Here is a 12,560-nt window from a genome sequence, read left to right on the forward strand (position 1 = left end):
AACATGTTTGAACTGTGTTCATAATAATGACTCTTTAGGCTTGTTCTTTTAAAGCAACTCGTGGTGACTGCATCCACAGAGGTTCTGTGGAATGAGTGAATGTTGGGAAGTGTAGGTGGTTCAAATGGGGACTGTGCCACGAAAGGCTACTGTGGTAGAGTGATTCAGCTGGCTTCTGTCCCCTGTAAGAGGGGGTGGTAGTTTAATGTTGTGTGTGTGGTAAACAGTGCTGCTTTGTGGCCTTTGCTGTACGTTGGATCTACCAAAGGCACTTGGACTTTTCTTTCCATGCCTTGCCTGCTAATGCACTGTCTCACGGAACAGCCTTGCCTATGATATTTGCATATCTACCTCTCCTCTCAGTAGCAGTCCTTCAAATAGCAACTATAGCTGGGTAAACAGTAAAACATGGAACTTAAGGAAGTTAGCTGCAGTTAATAGTCGTTGGTGAGGGCAAAGAGGATGAACAGCAAAGCACAAATGGGTTTCTGTGCATCTGTATGGGGCATTAAAGTTTATTTAGTCCTTGGTTCTGGTCCTAGATATATCAATGCTGTCAGGTACCTGGGAGAAAAAACACTGGGTATTATGTGACCTTGGTGGTTAGGATGTAAAGATGTCAAGATGCTTTTTTAAAGGAAGGTTGTGAAACTGTAGCCCCAACAAATTTTATGTCGGTTCTTTATTCTTAAAGTTTGTGTGTTAGATGGCATAGTGATGGGAATATGATGAAATGGACCACGTCTGAAGCTTCTGTTGGCTTCTCTGGAGTGAGCACTGGGTGGCAGACTGCCTAAACCTCCTTGTTGGGAGAGGAAAATTCTGTAGTTTTTAACTTGCACAGCTTGATGGGGTGGTTAGTTTGTTTTGTTTTGTGATTTTAGACTAAGAAGTGAAAACGCTAAGATATTAAGGCTTTCAGGAGAAGAAACTGTACAAACAAGAAACAGTTTGTTATTCTTAAATGGTTGAGTGAGGAAGAAGAAAACTATGAATCTGTGTACTAAACTTCTTCTATCTTGGCCTTTGGCTGACCTGCATGAACAGCACGCGCATTTTGGAAGAAAGCAGTTGTCTAAAATCAAGGTGTCTTAGGATCTGTGGAAGGTTGTATTTTACCCTATTGTAGTGGCAGGCCTTGACAGCTTTTTTTTTGTCCTTTCAGTTGTGGACGTGAGCATGCAGTGTTCCCAGGACATCCTTCGTATGCTGCTCTCACTCCAGCCCGTTCTTCAAGACGCCATTCAGAAGAAGCGCACGGTCCGGTCGTGGGGTGTGCAAGGCCCTCTCACGTGGCAGCAGTTCCACAAAATGGCTGGCAGAGGCTCGTATGGTAAGCTGCTGTGTAGACTCCTGCCTGTTGGCCTTCGCTTGATCCGGCCACCAAACCTCGCTGTCTGGATGCTGCCCAGCCTGTTGGAATTCTGAACAGCATCTGGACCGTTCTTTATACTAATGAGAGCCATTAGACTGGGGAGAATTCCTCTCTTTACAGAAGCAGAAAAAATATTTTTAAACAGTGAATGAATTTAAAGTGTCTGTGTACTTAAAATTGCCAATTGCCCTGCTTGTATACATTTGACGCTTATCCAAGTGAGGGACTGAAATTATCAAGATGGGTTTAGTGTTGAAAATGGAGCAGTTACTAAATATTAGCTTTGAAATACTTGGTAAAGTGTGCTTTATTGATCAGTGGTTTGGGTTATAATGAAGACCTGAGATCATCCAGTGTGCCGTGTCTATTACAAACAGTTGGAGTAGCCAAAATGTGATGCGTGTTTACAGATAAGACAGTCAATTTTGTGCACTCACCTGAAGCTTTAAATTCTGGTTTCATTAGCATGTGTGAGATTTTCATTTGCCAACATGGGAAAGACCAGCCTTTCATCAGTGGATCTTTTGGAGCTATTCAAGTATTTAGAAGACCCCAATTACACATTTAGGATACGTGTAAATGTGTGTTCTTAGCTGTTTTCCTTCTGTGGTCCTTCATGTATCCACTTAGACTATTTTACATCTCTTTCCCTCTCTTTTTTTGATCACTGACTCCTTAGATTCTATGAGGAAGGCTTCCTAGACAGTGAAGATCTGTTCCTGATTGCATAGTGGTGAAAATAATAAACAACTGTGTAACTTCTTTAGGCCCTGGGAGATTTCAGATGAGAATAATTAGCTGTTTTTTTTCTTATTTGTGTGCTTATTTTCAGGGGGTTGGATCATGCAATCCATGCTTTTTGTTTGCTTGTTAAAAGGAGAACTATTCCATTTATAATCATTGCTACTTCCTTTTAGATGCTAGGAATGCTAGTGTTTCTTCTTTTCATGTTTTCCTAGAAGCAGGTTGTTAATTTTTAAGCTTGCTGCTTAATATATTGGAAAAATCTATCTTGCTTTTCCAGGAACTGATGAGTCCCCAGAACCACTGCCAATCCCAACGTTTTTGTTGGGATACGATTACGATTTTCTGGTGCTGTCTCCGTTTGCGTTGCCGTACTGGGAGAGGCTGATGCTGGAACCTTACGGATCTCAAAGAGATGTTGCTTATGTTGTGGTGTGCCCTGAGAATGAGGCTCTGCTAAATGGAGCAAAAAGCTTCTTTAGGGATCTGACTGCAATATATGAGGTACATTATTTATGGCAGTTAGCAGTGAGATGGGTTTTGGAAAAACTGTTTCTAATGCATGCTCATAACTACTTATCAGGCTTGTCTCCCATGATATAAATGCTTGCACAGAATCCTATCTCAGAAAGCTGCTAGAAAGGATTTTAGGAACGAGCACTTGAAAGATAAGGGCTGTTCATGCTGCTCATCTTTCCTTTTAGTAATAGATGTTTTGAGGATCTGTATCAGATAAACGCCGCTCAGTGGTAAAACTGTGTATTGCCACTGTAATTTTACTTACATTGAGTGAGTTCATTAAATGCCTGTGTTACTTAGATTGCGGCTAAGATTAGAGCAGATCAATCTTTTTTTCTTGTATTTAATAAAACATGAAAATAAACTGTAAAATCATTATACAGAGCTATAAAATCATTGTATGGCATTTCATACTGATGTAGCTTTCTAGAATTAAAATATTTCTTAGGAATGTCATAACTAAGCTATGAGTCTCTCTCTGTCTCTCTCTCTGATCGTTTGTTTGATATTTTATTATTATTACTATTTTTTAATCCTCACCTTACATCTTATTTTGCCTTTGCAGTCATGTAGACTTGGCCAGCATAGACCTATCTGTAAATTATTGCCTGATGGAATCATGAGAGTTGGACCTACTGCTTCAAAGAAACTTTCTGAGAAGCTGGTCACAGAATGGTTCTCACAGACAGCTAATGCCAACAGTGAAGCATTTTCCAAACTCAAACTGTATGCCCAAGTTTGCAGATATGAGCTGGGTATGAATATTTTTTGTTTTGTTCTTATTTCCTGGAGTTAACACCTAATCCGCTGCAGAATAAGAGAAGTCATTGCATTTACTTACTGAATCTACTCTTTGTTGCAATTTTCTGATTTTTAAGCTAGGAAAACAAACAAACAAACAAAAAAAAACAACAGAAAACCCATATCTTTAGATATGTTCTAAAATGGCTGCTTATCTATCAGTATTTGTTAGGGAATGGCAGTGCTCTTGTTTGATAGAGACTGCTACTGTCTTTTTCCACTGCTGTCTTAGGTTCTGAGGCAGTGATTTCTTGCTCTAGTTCTAATGACTTGAAAACAAAAATTACTTTTGAAATAGATTTCTGAGTGTTCCTGGAAGTTTTATGAGACTATTAGCAATTGAAATGCTAATGCTTGTATTTTTTTTGAAAGATAAAATATGCTTAACTTTTGTTAAAACTGCTGTAGGCTTAGTTTAAGTATACACAAAACTAGTTGCAATATAAAATGTATGATTTTTTTTTTCCTGTTTTTAGGTCCTTATCTTGCTTCTCAGCCTTTGGACAATTCGTTACTTGCCCAAACAAATCTGGTCCCTCCCTCTAGCCAACCAGCCTCTGCTCTGCCCCCAGTGACAGCCAGCACTGGGAATCCCAACACTCCATCTGCTCCTGCAGCTTCTACCAGTAGTACGATGACAGCAACGTCAAACAGTGCCATGTCTTCTGCAGCTACCACAGCTAATTCAACTTTGACTACCACTGCCACGTCATCCTCTTCTGCTAACATAGGCAGTGGGATCCCAACAAACAAGCCTTCTTCATTTCCACCTTTTAGCAGTATGAACAATACCACTTCTGCTTCCCTGCCCTCTCAGGCTGCAACGGTCCAAAATGGGCAAACAGGAGGACAGCAGCAACAGCCGGTGCTGCAAACAGCAGGGATGTCTGGAGATGCTACTACAGCACCTGCCCAGCCTCACCCAGAGGTTTCTGAAAGGTAATGAAGCTGTTAAAACTCCCTCTACCAACAGAACTATGTGCTGATGAGCTTCTGTAAGAAGGAAGGCAAAAGAAAAAAAAAAAAAGCAATGCTGAGCTGCTGGCAAGCTCACATACAAAATTGAATTATAAACACAATTTCTTATGCCACAGTTAACTTAAAGGCCTTTAGTCTTTGATAGTTTTGTTATAGTTCTAATGTAAGTAAAAATAAGTCACTCTAAAACTCAGTGTTTTGTAACTGCTTTCAAAATTTCACTTTCAGCACTATGGATCGTGATAAAGTTGGAGTTCCTACAGATGGAGATTCACATGCTATCACCTACCCACCTGCCATTGTAGTTTACATAATCGACCCTTTTACATATGAAAAAAAGGATGAGAACAGTAGCTCATCTAGTTTGTGGACACTTGGACTTCTGCGCTGCTTTTTAGAGATGGTTCAGGTTCTTCCTCCTAACATCAAGAATATAATTTCTGTGCAGGTGAGCCAACATCTGCAGAAATGTGCGTAACAAAATATCTTTGGCTTTAGCTGTGTTTTGGAGGTGATAATGCCCTTCTTTTGTTCTCTGCGGAAACTTTCAATGAGAATCATAGAATCATAGAATCACTCTGGTTGGAAAAGACCTTAAGATCATCGAGTCCAACCACGTCCTATTCATATTACCCTAACTCTAACAACCCTCCACTAAATCATGTTCCTGAGCCATGTAGCTTTAGTAGAAGCGGCAGACCTCAAAGAACTAGAGAAATGATTGTATAGTTAAATCCTGAAGGCAGCGTACCCAAATACTATCTCAAGAAATGTAATAATGAAACAATTTTATTTCCCTGTGTGACCTGTTCTAGATCGTTCCATGTCAGTACCTTCTGCAGCCTGTGAAACACGAAGACCGGCAGATTTATACTCAGCATTTGAAGTCTTTAGCATTTTCAGCATTTACTCAGTGTCGGAGACCTCTTCCATCTTCCACCAACGTGAAAACGTTAACTGGCTTTGGCCCAGGCTTAGCCATGGAAACGGCTCTTAAGAGCCCTGATGTGAGTACTCTTATGATTAATGTGGTTCTGTTAAAATGAAAATGAGAGACATGTCCCTTTTTATTAAATTATTGGTGTCTGTCATGTGTACTGAACAGAGTTCTTAAGAGTAATCACTACTTGAAACATGGCTTTCTGTTCTGTCATCCTTATAGAGACCTGAGTGTATTCGACTGTACACCCCTCCTTTTATATTGGCTCCTGTAAAGGACAAGCAAACAGAGCTTGGAGAAACTTTTGGAGAAGCTGGCCAGAAGTATAATGTGCTTTTTGTAGGCTACTGTTTGTCTCATGATCAAAGATGGCTTCTTGCATCCTGTACAGATCTCTATGGAGAACAGTTAGAGACGTGCATAATAAATATTGATGTACCAAACAGGTAAGTACCAAACTCCTTTGATTTTTAGCATGTGTGTATTCTTTCTTTCTAAGAACTATTTTCATCAAGATGCTGTAAGAGTATCTCTTGCTTTTGTAGACCCACTATGTTGCAAATTTAAACCAAGTGGATAATTTCAGTCTTATGTGTATATTGGGTTAAATTTCTAGAAGGAATGCCATATGGTTTTCTGTGATTTGTGAATGCTTTTGTTTGTGTGACTTCCCCTTCGACCCCTTCTTCTGGCTTTTGAATGTCAGTGTTAGGATGTGATGAATGAAAAGCAAACCACTCCCCTTTTTTGATTTGAAGTTGCTGTTAATGAGCCACAATATTAACATTTTTGTGTCCTGTGAACGTTCAGATTAGTACAAATAAGTTCCAAAGGTGGCAATAGAAGTTTGTTGCAGATGGGTTCAAGTTTTGTTTTCTCTTCTATTTTAATTTTAGAGCTCGCAGGAAAAAGGGCTCTGCCCGCAGGCTTGGTCTTCAGAAACTCTGGGAATGGTGCCTGGGACTCGTGCAGATGAGTTCTTTGCCTTGGAGAGTCGTAATTGGCCGCTTAGGAAGAATAGGGCATGGGGAATTAAAAGGTAATGTTTGACTTTTAGAGTCTAAAACTCAATCTGAAGCTTTCATTTTAAATAGTATAGCGTCAGTCTCTTTCTGGAAGAAAACCTTGGTAAAGCATACAGAGGAGCTCTGAGTTAGCACACATGAATACTACGTCATGTGTAGAATAAGCATTCTTCAGCAAGCACTGTTCTTCTAGACAAATGTATGTCCTTTGTATCCTCAGATTGGAGTTGTTTGTTGAGTCGCCGAAATCTTCAGTCCCTCAGTAAGAGGCTGAAAGACATGTGCAGAATGTGTGGTATCTCTGCTGCGGACTCTCCCAGCATTCTCAGTGCTTGTTTGGTAGCAATGGAACCACAGGGGTCCTTCATTATTATGCCAGGTACGTGAACAACCATATTTTGGTGGGGGAACTTAAAGTTTGCTTTTGTAAAACTAAGGAAATATTTTTCTTCCAAAGATTCTGTATCGACCGGCTCTGTGTTTGGACGCAGCACCACTTTAAATATGCAGACATCTCAGCTGAATACCCCACAGGACACGTCGTGCACTCACATTCTTGTATTTCCCACATCTGCTTCTGTGCAAGTAGCATCATCAACTTACACCACTGAAAACTTGGATCTGGCCTTCAACACAAACAATGGTCAGTAGATTGGATTTATTCTCGTTGGAAAAACAAACCAATCAAAAACCCATCATCACTCCCCCTGTAGGAGGAATAAGACTTTATTCTACCAAACCACAACATTTATATGGAAAATCCCTTGATTTCAGAGTGTGCTGTCATATGCTATAGGTAAGAAAGCTGTAGAAATTAACTGTTCCTTTTCTTTTTCAAGATGGAGCAGATGGAATGGGCATCTTTGACTTGTTAGACACTGGAGATGATCTTGATCCTGATATTATAAATATACTTCCTGCATCCCCTACTGGATCCCCTGTACATTCTCCAGGGTCCCACTACCCCCATGGAGGTGATATGGGCAAGGTAACTGTTAGAGTGAATATAGAGCTGTGTGTGTGTGGCTGTTTGCTTTCTGACATCTGCTTATTTCCCTTCTGGAATGGAAGGTTTCTATGAAATATTTTGAATTAATTAGATGTTGGATTGTCATTGTAAAAATCCATGTAATGCCTGGATCTTTCAAAATACTTTGTGATTTGAAAGCTGCAGGTAATTTCTCCTAACTTTGCGGTCTCCTAATAGTAAAACCATCTCCTGTTGTTTTTTTATAGGGTCAAGGTACAGATCGATTGCTTTCAACAGAATCTCACGATGAAGTAACAAACATACTGCAACAGCCACTGGCCCTTGGTTATTTTGTGTCAACTGCCAAAGCAGGTCCCTTGCCTGACTGGTTTTGGTCAGCGTGTCCTCAAGCACAAAATCAGTGTCCCTTGTTTCTTAAGGTACTGTACCTTCAGTGGGCTGCACTGGCTTTTTTATTTTATTTATTAATTATTTTTTTTTTTTTTTTGAACAGAGGATTTATTTACCCTGAGTACCTTTTGTATGTAATAGTCTGACCTCGGGGGACAGCAAGTGAACTTTAAAGTCTGCGTATTATTAGAAATCTTGTGTCACTGGAGCTTGCCTTTTGAATCATCATTTAATGGAGGCACAAATATTTTAAAAACCATTTCCTTAGATGTATTACACTATTAGCATTGTGCTTTTAGGAGAAAGAATTCCTGCACTTATGAGTTGCATAAGGATATGCTTTATTTAACTTGTACGTCAGAGAATAGTAAGTGGCTGCAATATTTGGGTCAGGGGAACAAAGGGAAGGAAGTTATAGTTGAATCAGACACTGACTGCTAACATCTTCCTTCCTTAGGCCTCTTTGCACCTCCACGTGCCTTCAGTGCAATCAGACGAGCTACTCCACAGTAAACACTCCCATCCACTTGATTCTAATCAAACTTCTGATGTGCTCAGGTATTTATGATTGATTGCTTGCAAAAAAGTAGTTGTGCATTTCATTTCTAATAGTGCTGCAGTGGATCTGGATATCTGTTTTTCTTGCCATTAGTTTTTTCATTGTGTCACTGCCCTTAGTTCATCACAACAAAACAAATTGCTGTGCACTGAACAATGAAAAAACGTCTTCACCGCAAGACAGTGGTGAAATACAAATATCTCTAAGCTCTTATTTAGTAATAAATGTTGATTACAACTGAAACTATTTGAAAAACATTAAATTCATTAAAAAATAGTGCATAAATGAGATAATACTTGAGCCAGAATCTTATGTGAGTCGTGGGAATACTGAAGTAGAGGAGTGTGTAGATAGTCGTGTACACATAAGACACTTGTTAATGAGAAAGCAGCATCACATTTGTGTTTTTTTTAGTATGTGAATCTCTCAGCATTAATTATCATCAACGACAATGATTAAATTAATTATTGATTAGACTTGATTAGATTATTGATTAAAATAATAGTGTATTTTCTACTGAAATGAAGTTTAGCTTTAATCTGCTCTCAGTAATTCTACAGTTGTGTTATTTCAAAATGTTGGCAAACCCATTTTATATGTTTAATACCAATGCAACTTCATTACATTAAACTAGTGCTGTAAAATGCTGGGGACAAAAATCTGTTGGCTTGATGGAAGCTTATTTGCCTTTCAGGTTTGTTCTGGAACAGTACAATGCACTCTCCTGGCTAACCTGTGATCCTGCAACCCAGGACAGACGGTCATGTCTCCCAATTCATTTTGTGGTGCTGAATCAGTTGTATAACTTTATCATGAATATGCTGTGATCTTCATCTGAATTTTGCAAGACGAAAATGAGGAAAAGGGATATTTCACTGCAGGACTAAGTTATAATTCTTCTCAGTGCAAGTTGTTTGTGATGGGGTATGAATCTTGTTACTTCCAGCAAATATTGTTTTGACTTGTGAGAGGGGTACTTATCACCTGCTGTCTTTGAGTCATTGACTATGGGGGACACTTTAGAATGATGATCAGAAAGTGTATTATAACATTTTTTAGTAGCAAAATTAACCATTTTTCCCCGGTCACAGTATTTGTGAAGAGTAATGAGCCATAGTACCCAGTCACGGTTAATGAATATTAAAAGCATGGAGATGAGAAGAAACATGAGGAACAATGAGTTTCAACCTATGGCTTCAGAACATCAAGATGTTCTTGTATTGGATTATAGTACCTAGTATTCAAAAATGCCTGCATCTCTTATTTATTGTAAGTTTTTAAATGTATAAATTGTCTTATATTTCTTAACCTCTTTTATAAAAATTTTCCTAGAAGGTTTATACTGCCTTCTTGCTTTAAAGCAATTGGTCTAAAATATATGTAATCGTCTTAATTAAAAGTTGCAGTAGGTTGCTTTTAGAGTATTATTTTTTTGTAAGGGGGTGGGTGGGGACAGTAAATTTGTATTGTCTTGATGTACAGTTTAATGGGTATAGAGGGGTTAATGTCCATACCATTGTGTGTGGGGGATTTACAGCTAAGCTGTAGTTGCAGAGTACATGTACAGTAATGAAGTTCACTGTGTTTATATAAATTGAAAAGGTACCGGGTCTTACAGCATTTTATATCACACCTTTACAGAGTAACAATGGCAATATATCAGTGATATTGTAGGTGGTTTAACTTGTAGTGAGAATAAAACGAATAAACTCTGAAGTTTGTGTTATGGTTCAGGGCTGTGGCTAGATTCTCAGATCTATTTCCAGTATCCTAGTTTAATTATTACAAGAATATCTATTGTGCATTGTTGTTGCTAGATATTCTTGGCACTGTGGTGAGCATTATTTTCTCCCATTTGCGATGAAACACAAACCTAAAGCAGAAGGCACAGAACACAAATCTTACCCAAAGTCTCCAGTGAGGCTGAAATTTAGCCCAGCTCTAGCCATTTTACAAATGCAAAAACAGTCAATCTTGACTTTAAGATTGGTGTGTGTTTAACTAAAACGTGATGTATATAGATTCTCAGTGAATTCTGGTATTCAGATTTTATTCCCTTAGTTGGGGGAGGGGGGTGGGGGAAACTAAAAGAAAAAAAAAAAAAAAAAAAATCCCAATCCCCAAAAACCTGAAACAGCAAAATGCCCCAAATGCTTTCCTTTTTCATGTATTTTTGTCACTGTGGTGAAGGTTCCAAGTATCAGTGTATGGCCTTCCCATATCCCCTTTTCAGACTGGGGTGTGTGTGCTAAGGAGGCTGAGGAAGGGCCTGACAGATCATAAGGCTTTGGTAAACCTCTCCTCCTTCACCATTTCTTCCTCCTAGCAGACACCAAATGTCTGATGGTGCTCTAAAATAGCCCCTACGGGTGCTGAAGAGCAACTGCATCTGCTTTTCCTTGGTTCCTCATCTTCTGACTGCCAGATTGAAAGCTTAACTCCTGCAGTGCTCACGTGAGTCTGTTGCTGTAATCATGTCCTGGGTCTTAATGCTGTCCGTCGAGCTGGTTAAACCTGTACAGGAGCAAGTTAAGATCCATTTTTGCACCCACTGTTAATCCTCTACAAGGAAGAAATCACTTGTATTTACAAAACGTACTATGTTAATGAAAATTATGGTTTTGTAAATGCAAAATACCTGCCTGAGAATTTTTTTCTTATAATGTCTCCTTGAATTATGTATATACATTATTAGCGCCTTTTTTGTTTTGTATAAAGAAGTTGTACAATTGATGAAAACTTTCAGTCATTTCTTCAAAGTAATTTGAGTGCAATCAGCAATTACCATATTTTGATACATAGTTAATAACTGGGTCTGTCCATTCGTTCATCTTGATGCAGCAGCACGTTTTTGTCTTACAGAGGGTTTTTTCCCTCATTTGGTTGAGATTTTTGAAGTGGAGAACTGCTCCTAAAACTGGATCTTCAAAGTACATGTCCTAATTTTATTTTTTTTTTTTTGAAGTTTTGTTGCTTAAGTGGTCTTTTTTTAACCCTGGCTCAGCTAGCCAAGTTCCAAGGGCTGGGATTGGTGTGGCTTTTTGTGTTGTTCATACAGGTAAGTGAATCAGCTGCCTAAACAGTGATATAACTCAGTTCTGTTACCCGGACCACAACCCTCCCTGTGAAGCTCTCCAATTGTGACAGCTGCCTGTTTCCAGTTTCCCACGTGCTCCACTCCCAGTGCAGTTAAAGTAAATGATAATTAAATTAATACTGTAACTACTGAAAAAAATGAGGAGGGCCATTTCTGAAGCGATAGCCACAGCTGGAGGTGTACATATCAGAATTGCCAACACCATGCAGCTAACTGCTACACTGAGCATACCTTTTCATTAGCTACTCTCTTTCCACTATTTTAAGTGCACATAATTGCAGATTTATAAATAGAACTGTCATGAGCCAATAACTCGGGTTCTTTAGCAAGTGCAATCTTAAATATTTGAAAACCTCAACTCTGGCTTCTCAAAGTGGTCTTGTGAAAACATGTTGTTCTGGCAGTGCTAATTGAGGGGAATTTCCACATCTACTCCTTCTGTGTGTCCAACGAAAGAGGAATCTGAGATCCTTCCATTCCAATTAAAAATACATATTTCAATGGAGCTCTGCAGGAATCAAGTCACGTAGTACCCTCTGCCTTGTTGCTATTTGGGTCCGTTCTGAGCACACAGTGCAGGCCACCACTCCTACTTCTCAGCAGTGCTTCTATTTTAAAGTAACTCTCACGTGTAGATCTTCCTGACGTTTCCTAAAATAATTAAAAATGAATTTATATTTAAATCCTCAGCTATATTCCTCCTTAGCTGTCAGTATGGCACAAATCACTGTATTTCTATATTTACCTCCAGTGGTAATTTTAACTTCACGTGTTGCTTTGAAGATGGGCCGCTGTCTTTGTTAACGCTGTCTCACCACAGTACGATGCAGCGTTATTTTAAAGCTATCAACAAGAGTGAAATGTTTTGTTTTTTTTAAGGCTGTTTCCTCATCTGCTTTGCTGCACAGCACTGCACGTCCCTGCTGAGCAGCAGCACTGCGTGCACTGCTGGGAGCTGGGTGAGATCGCTGTCAGCTCGGTGGTACTCAGACAGTGTTGTCCTAAGGTCCCAGCTGAGGGCTTCTTCCTGATTGAAGGACCCGGGACTGTGCTTCATCCTGCAGGGGCTGTTGGTTTTTAATCATTACTGGTTGTGGGGTGCACTTGAATTTACAGCAGGAGGGGCTGTGGGGCTGCTGTA

General features: G+C 39.3%; 1 protein-coding gene across 3 annotated transcripts in view; it reads left to right on the plus strand.

The window, feature by feature from the left end:
* Positions 1-11,061, plus strand: part of MED13 (mediator complex subunit 13) — a 50,783-nt gene extending 39,722 nt beyond the window's left edge. For all 3 annotated transcript variants that reach the window (XM_085240859.1, XM_085240860.1, XM_085240861.1), the window contains 14 exons: positions 1,166-1,333; positions 2,400-2,623; positions 3,204-3,393; positions 3,916-4,378; positions 4,646-4,865; positions 5,233-5,424; positions 5,580-5,803; positions 6,254-6,396; positions 6,603-6,761; positions 6,840-7,025; positions 7,222-7,370; positions 7,619-7,792; positions 8,221-8,321; positions 9,017-11,061. In XM_085240859.1, coding sequence (XP_085096985.1) covers positions 1,166-1,333; positions 2,400-2,623; positions 3,204-3,393; positions 3,916-4,378; positions 4,646-4,865; positions 5,233-5,424; positions 5,580-5,803; positions 6,254-6,396; positions 6,603-6,761; positions 6,840-7,025; positions 7,222-7,370; positions 7,619-7,792; positions 8,221-8,321; positions 9,017-9,149 — 2,726 coding nt within the window. In that variant the 3' untranslated portion in view covers positions 9,150-11,061. The remainder of the gene's footprint in view (positions 1-1,165; positions 1,334-2,399; positions 2,624-3,203; positions 3,394-3,915; positions 4,379-4,645; positions 4,866-5,232; positions 5,425-5,579; positions 5,804-6,253; positions 6,397-6,602; positions 6,762-6,839; positions 7,026-7,221; positions 7,371-7,618; positions 7,793-8,220; positions 8,322-9,016) is intronic.
* Positions 11,062-12,560: the final 1,499 nt, after the last annotated feature.

This window comes from Meleagris gallopavo, chromosome 21, assembly GCF_905368555.1.
Source record: "Meleagris gallopavo chromosome 21, MGAL_WU_HG_1.1, whole genome shotgun sequence".
NCBI lineage: Eukaryota > Metazoa > Chordata > Aves > Galliformes > Phasianidae > Meleagris > Meleagris gallopavo.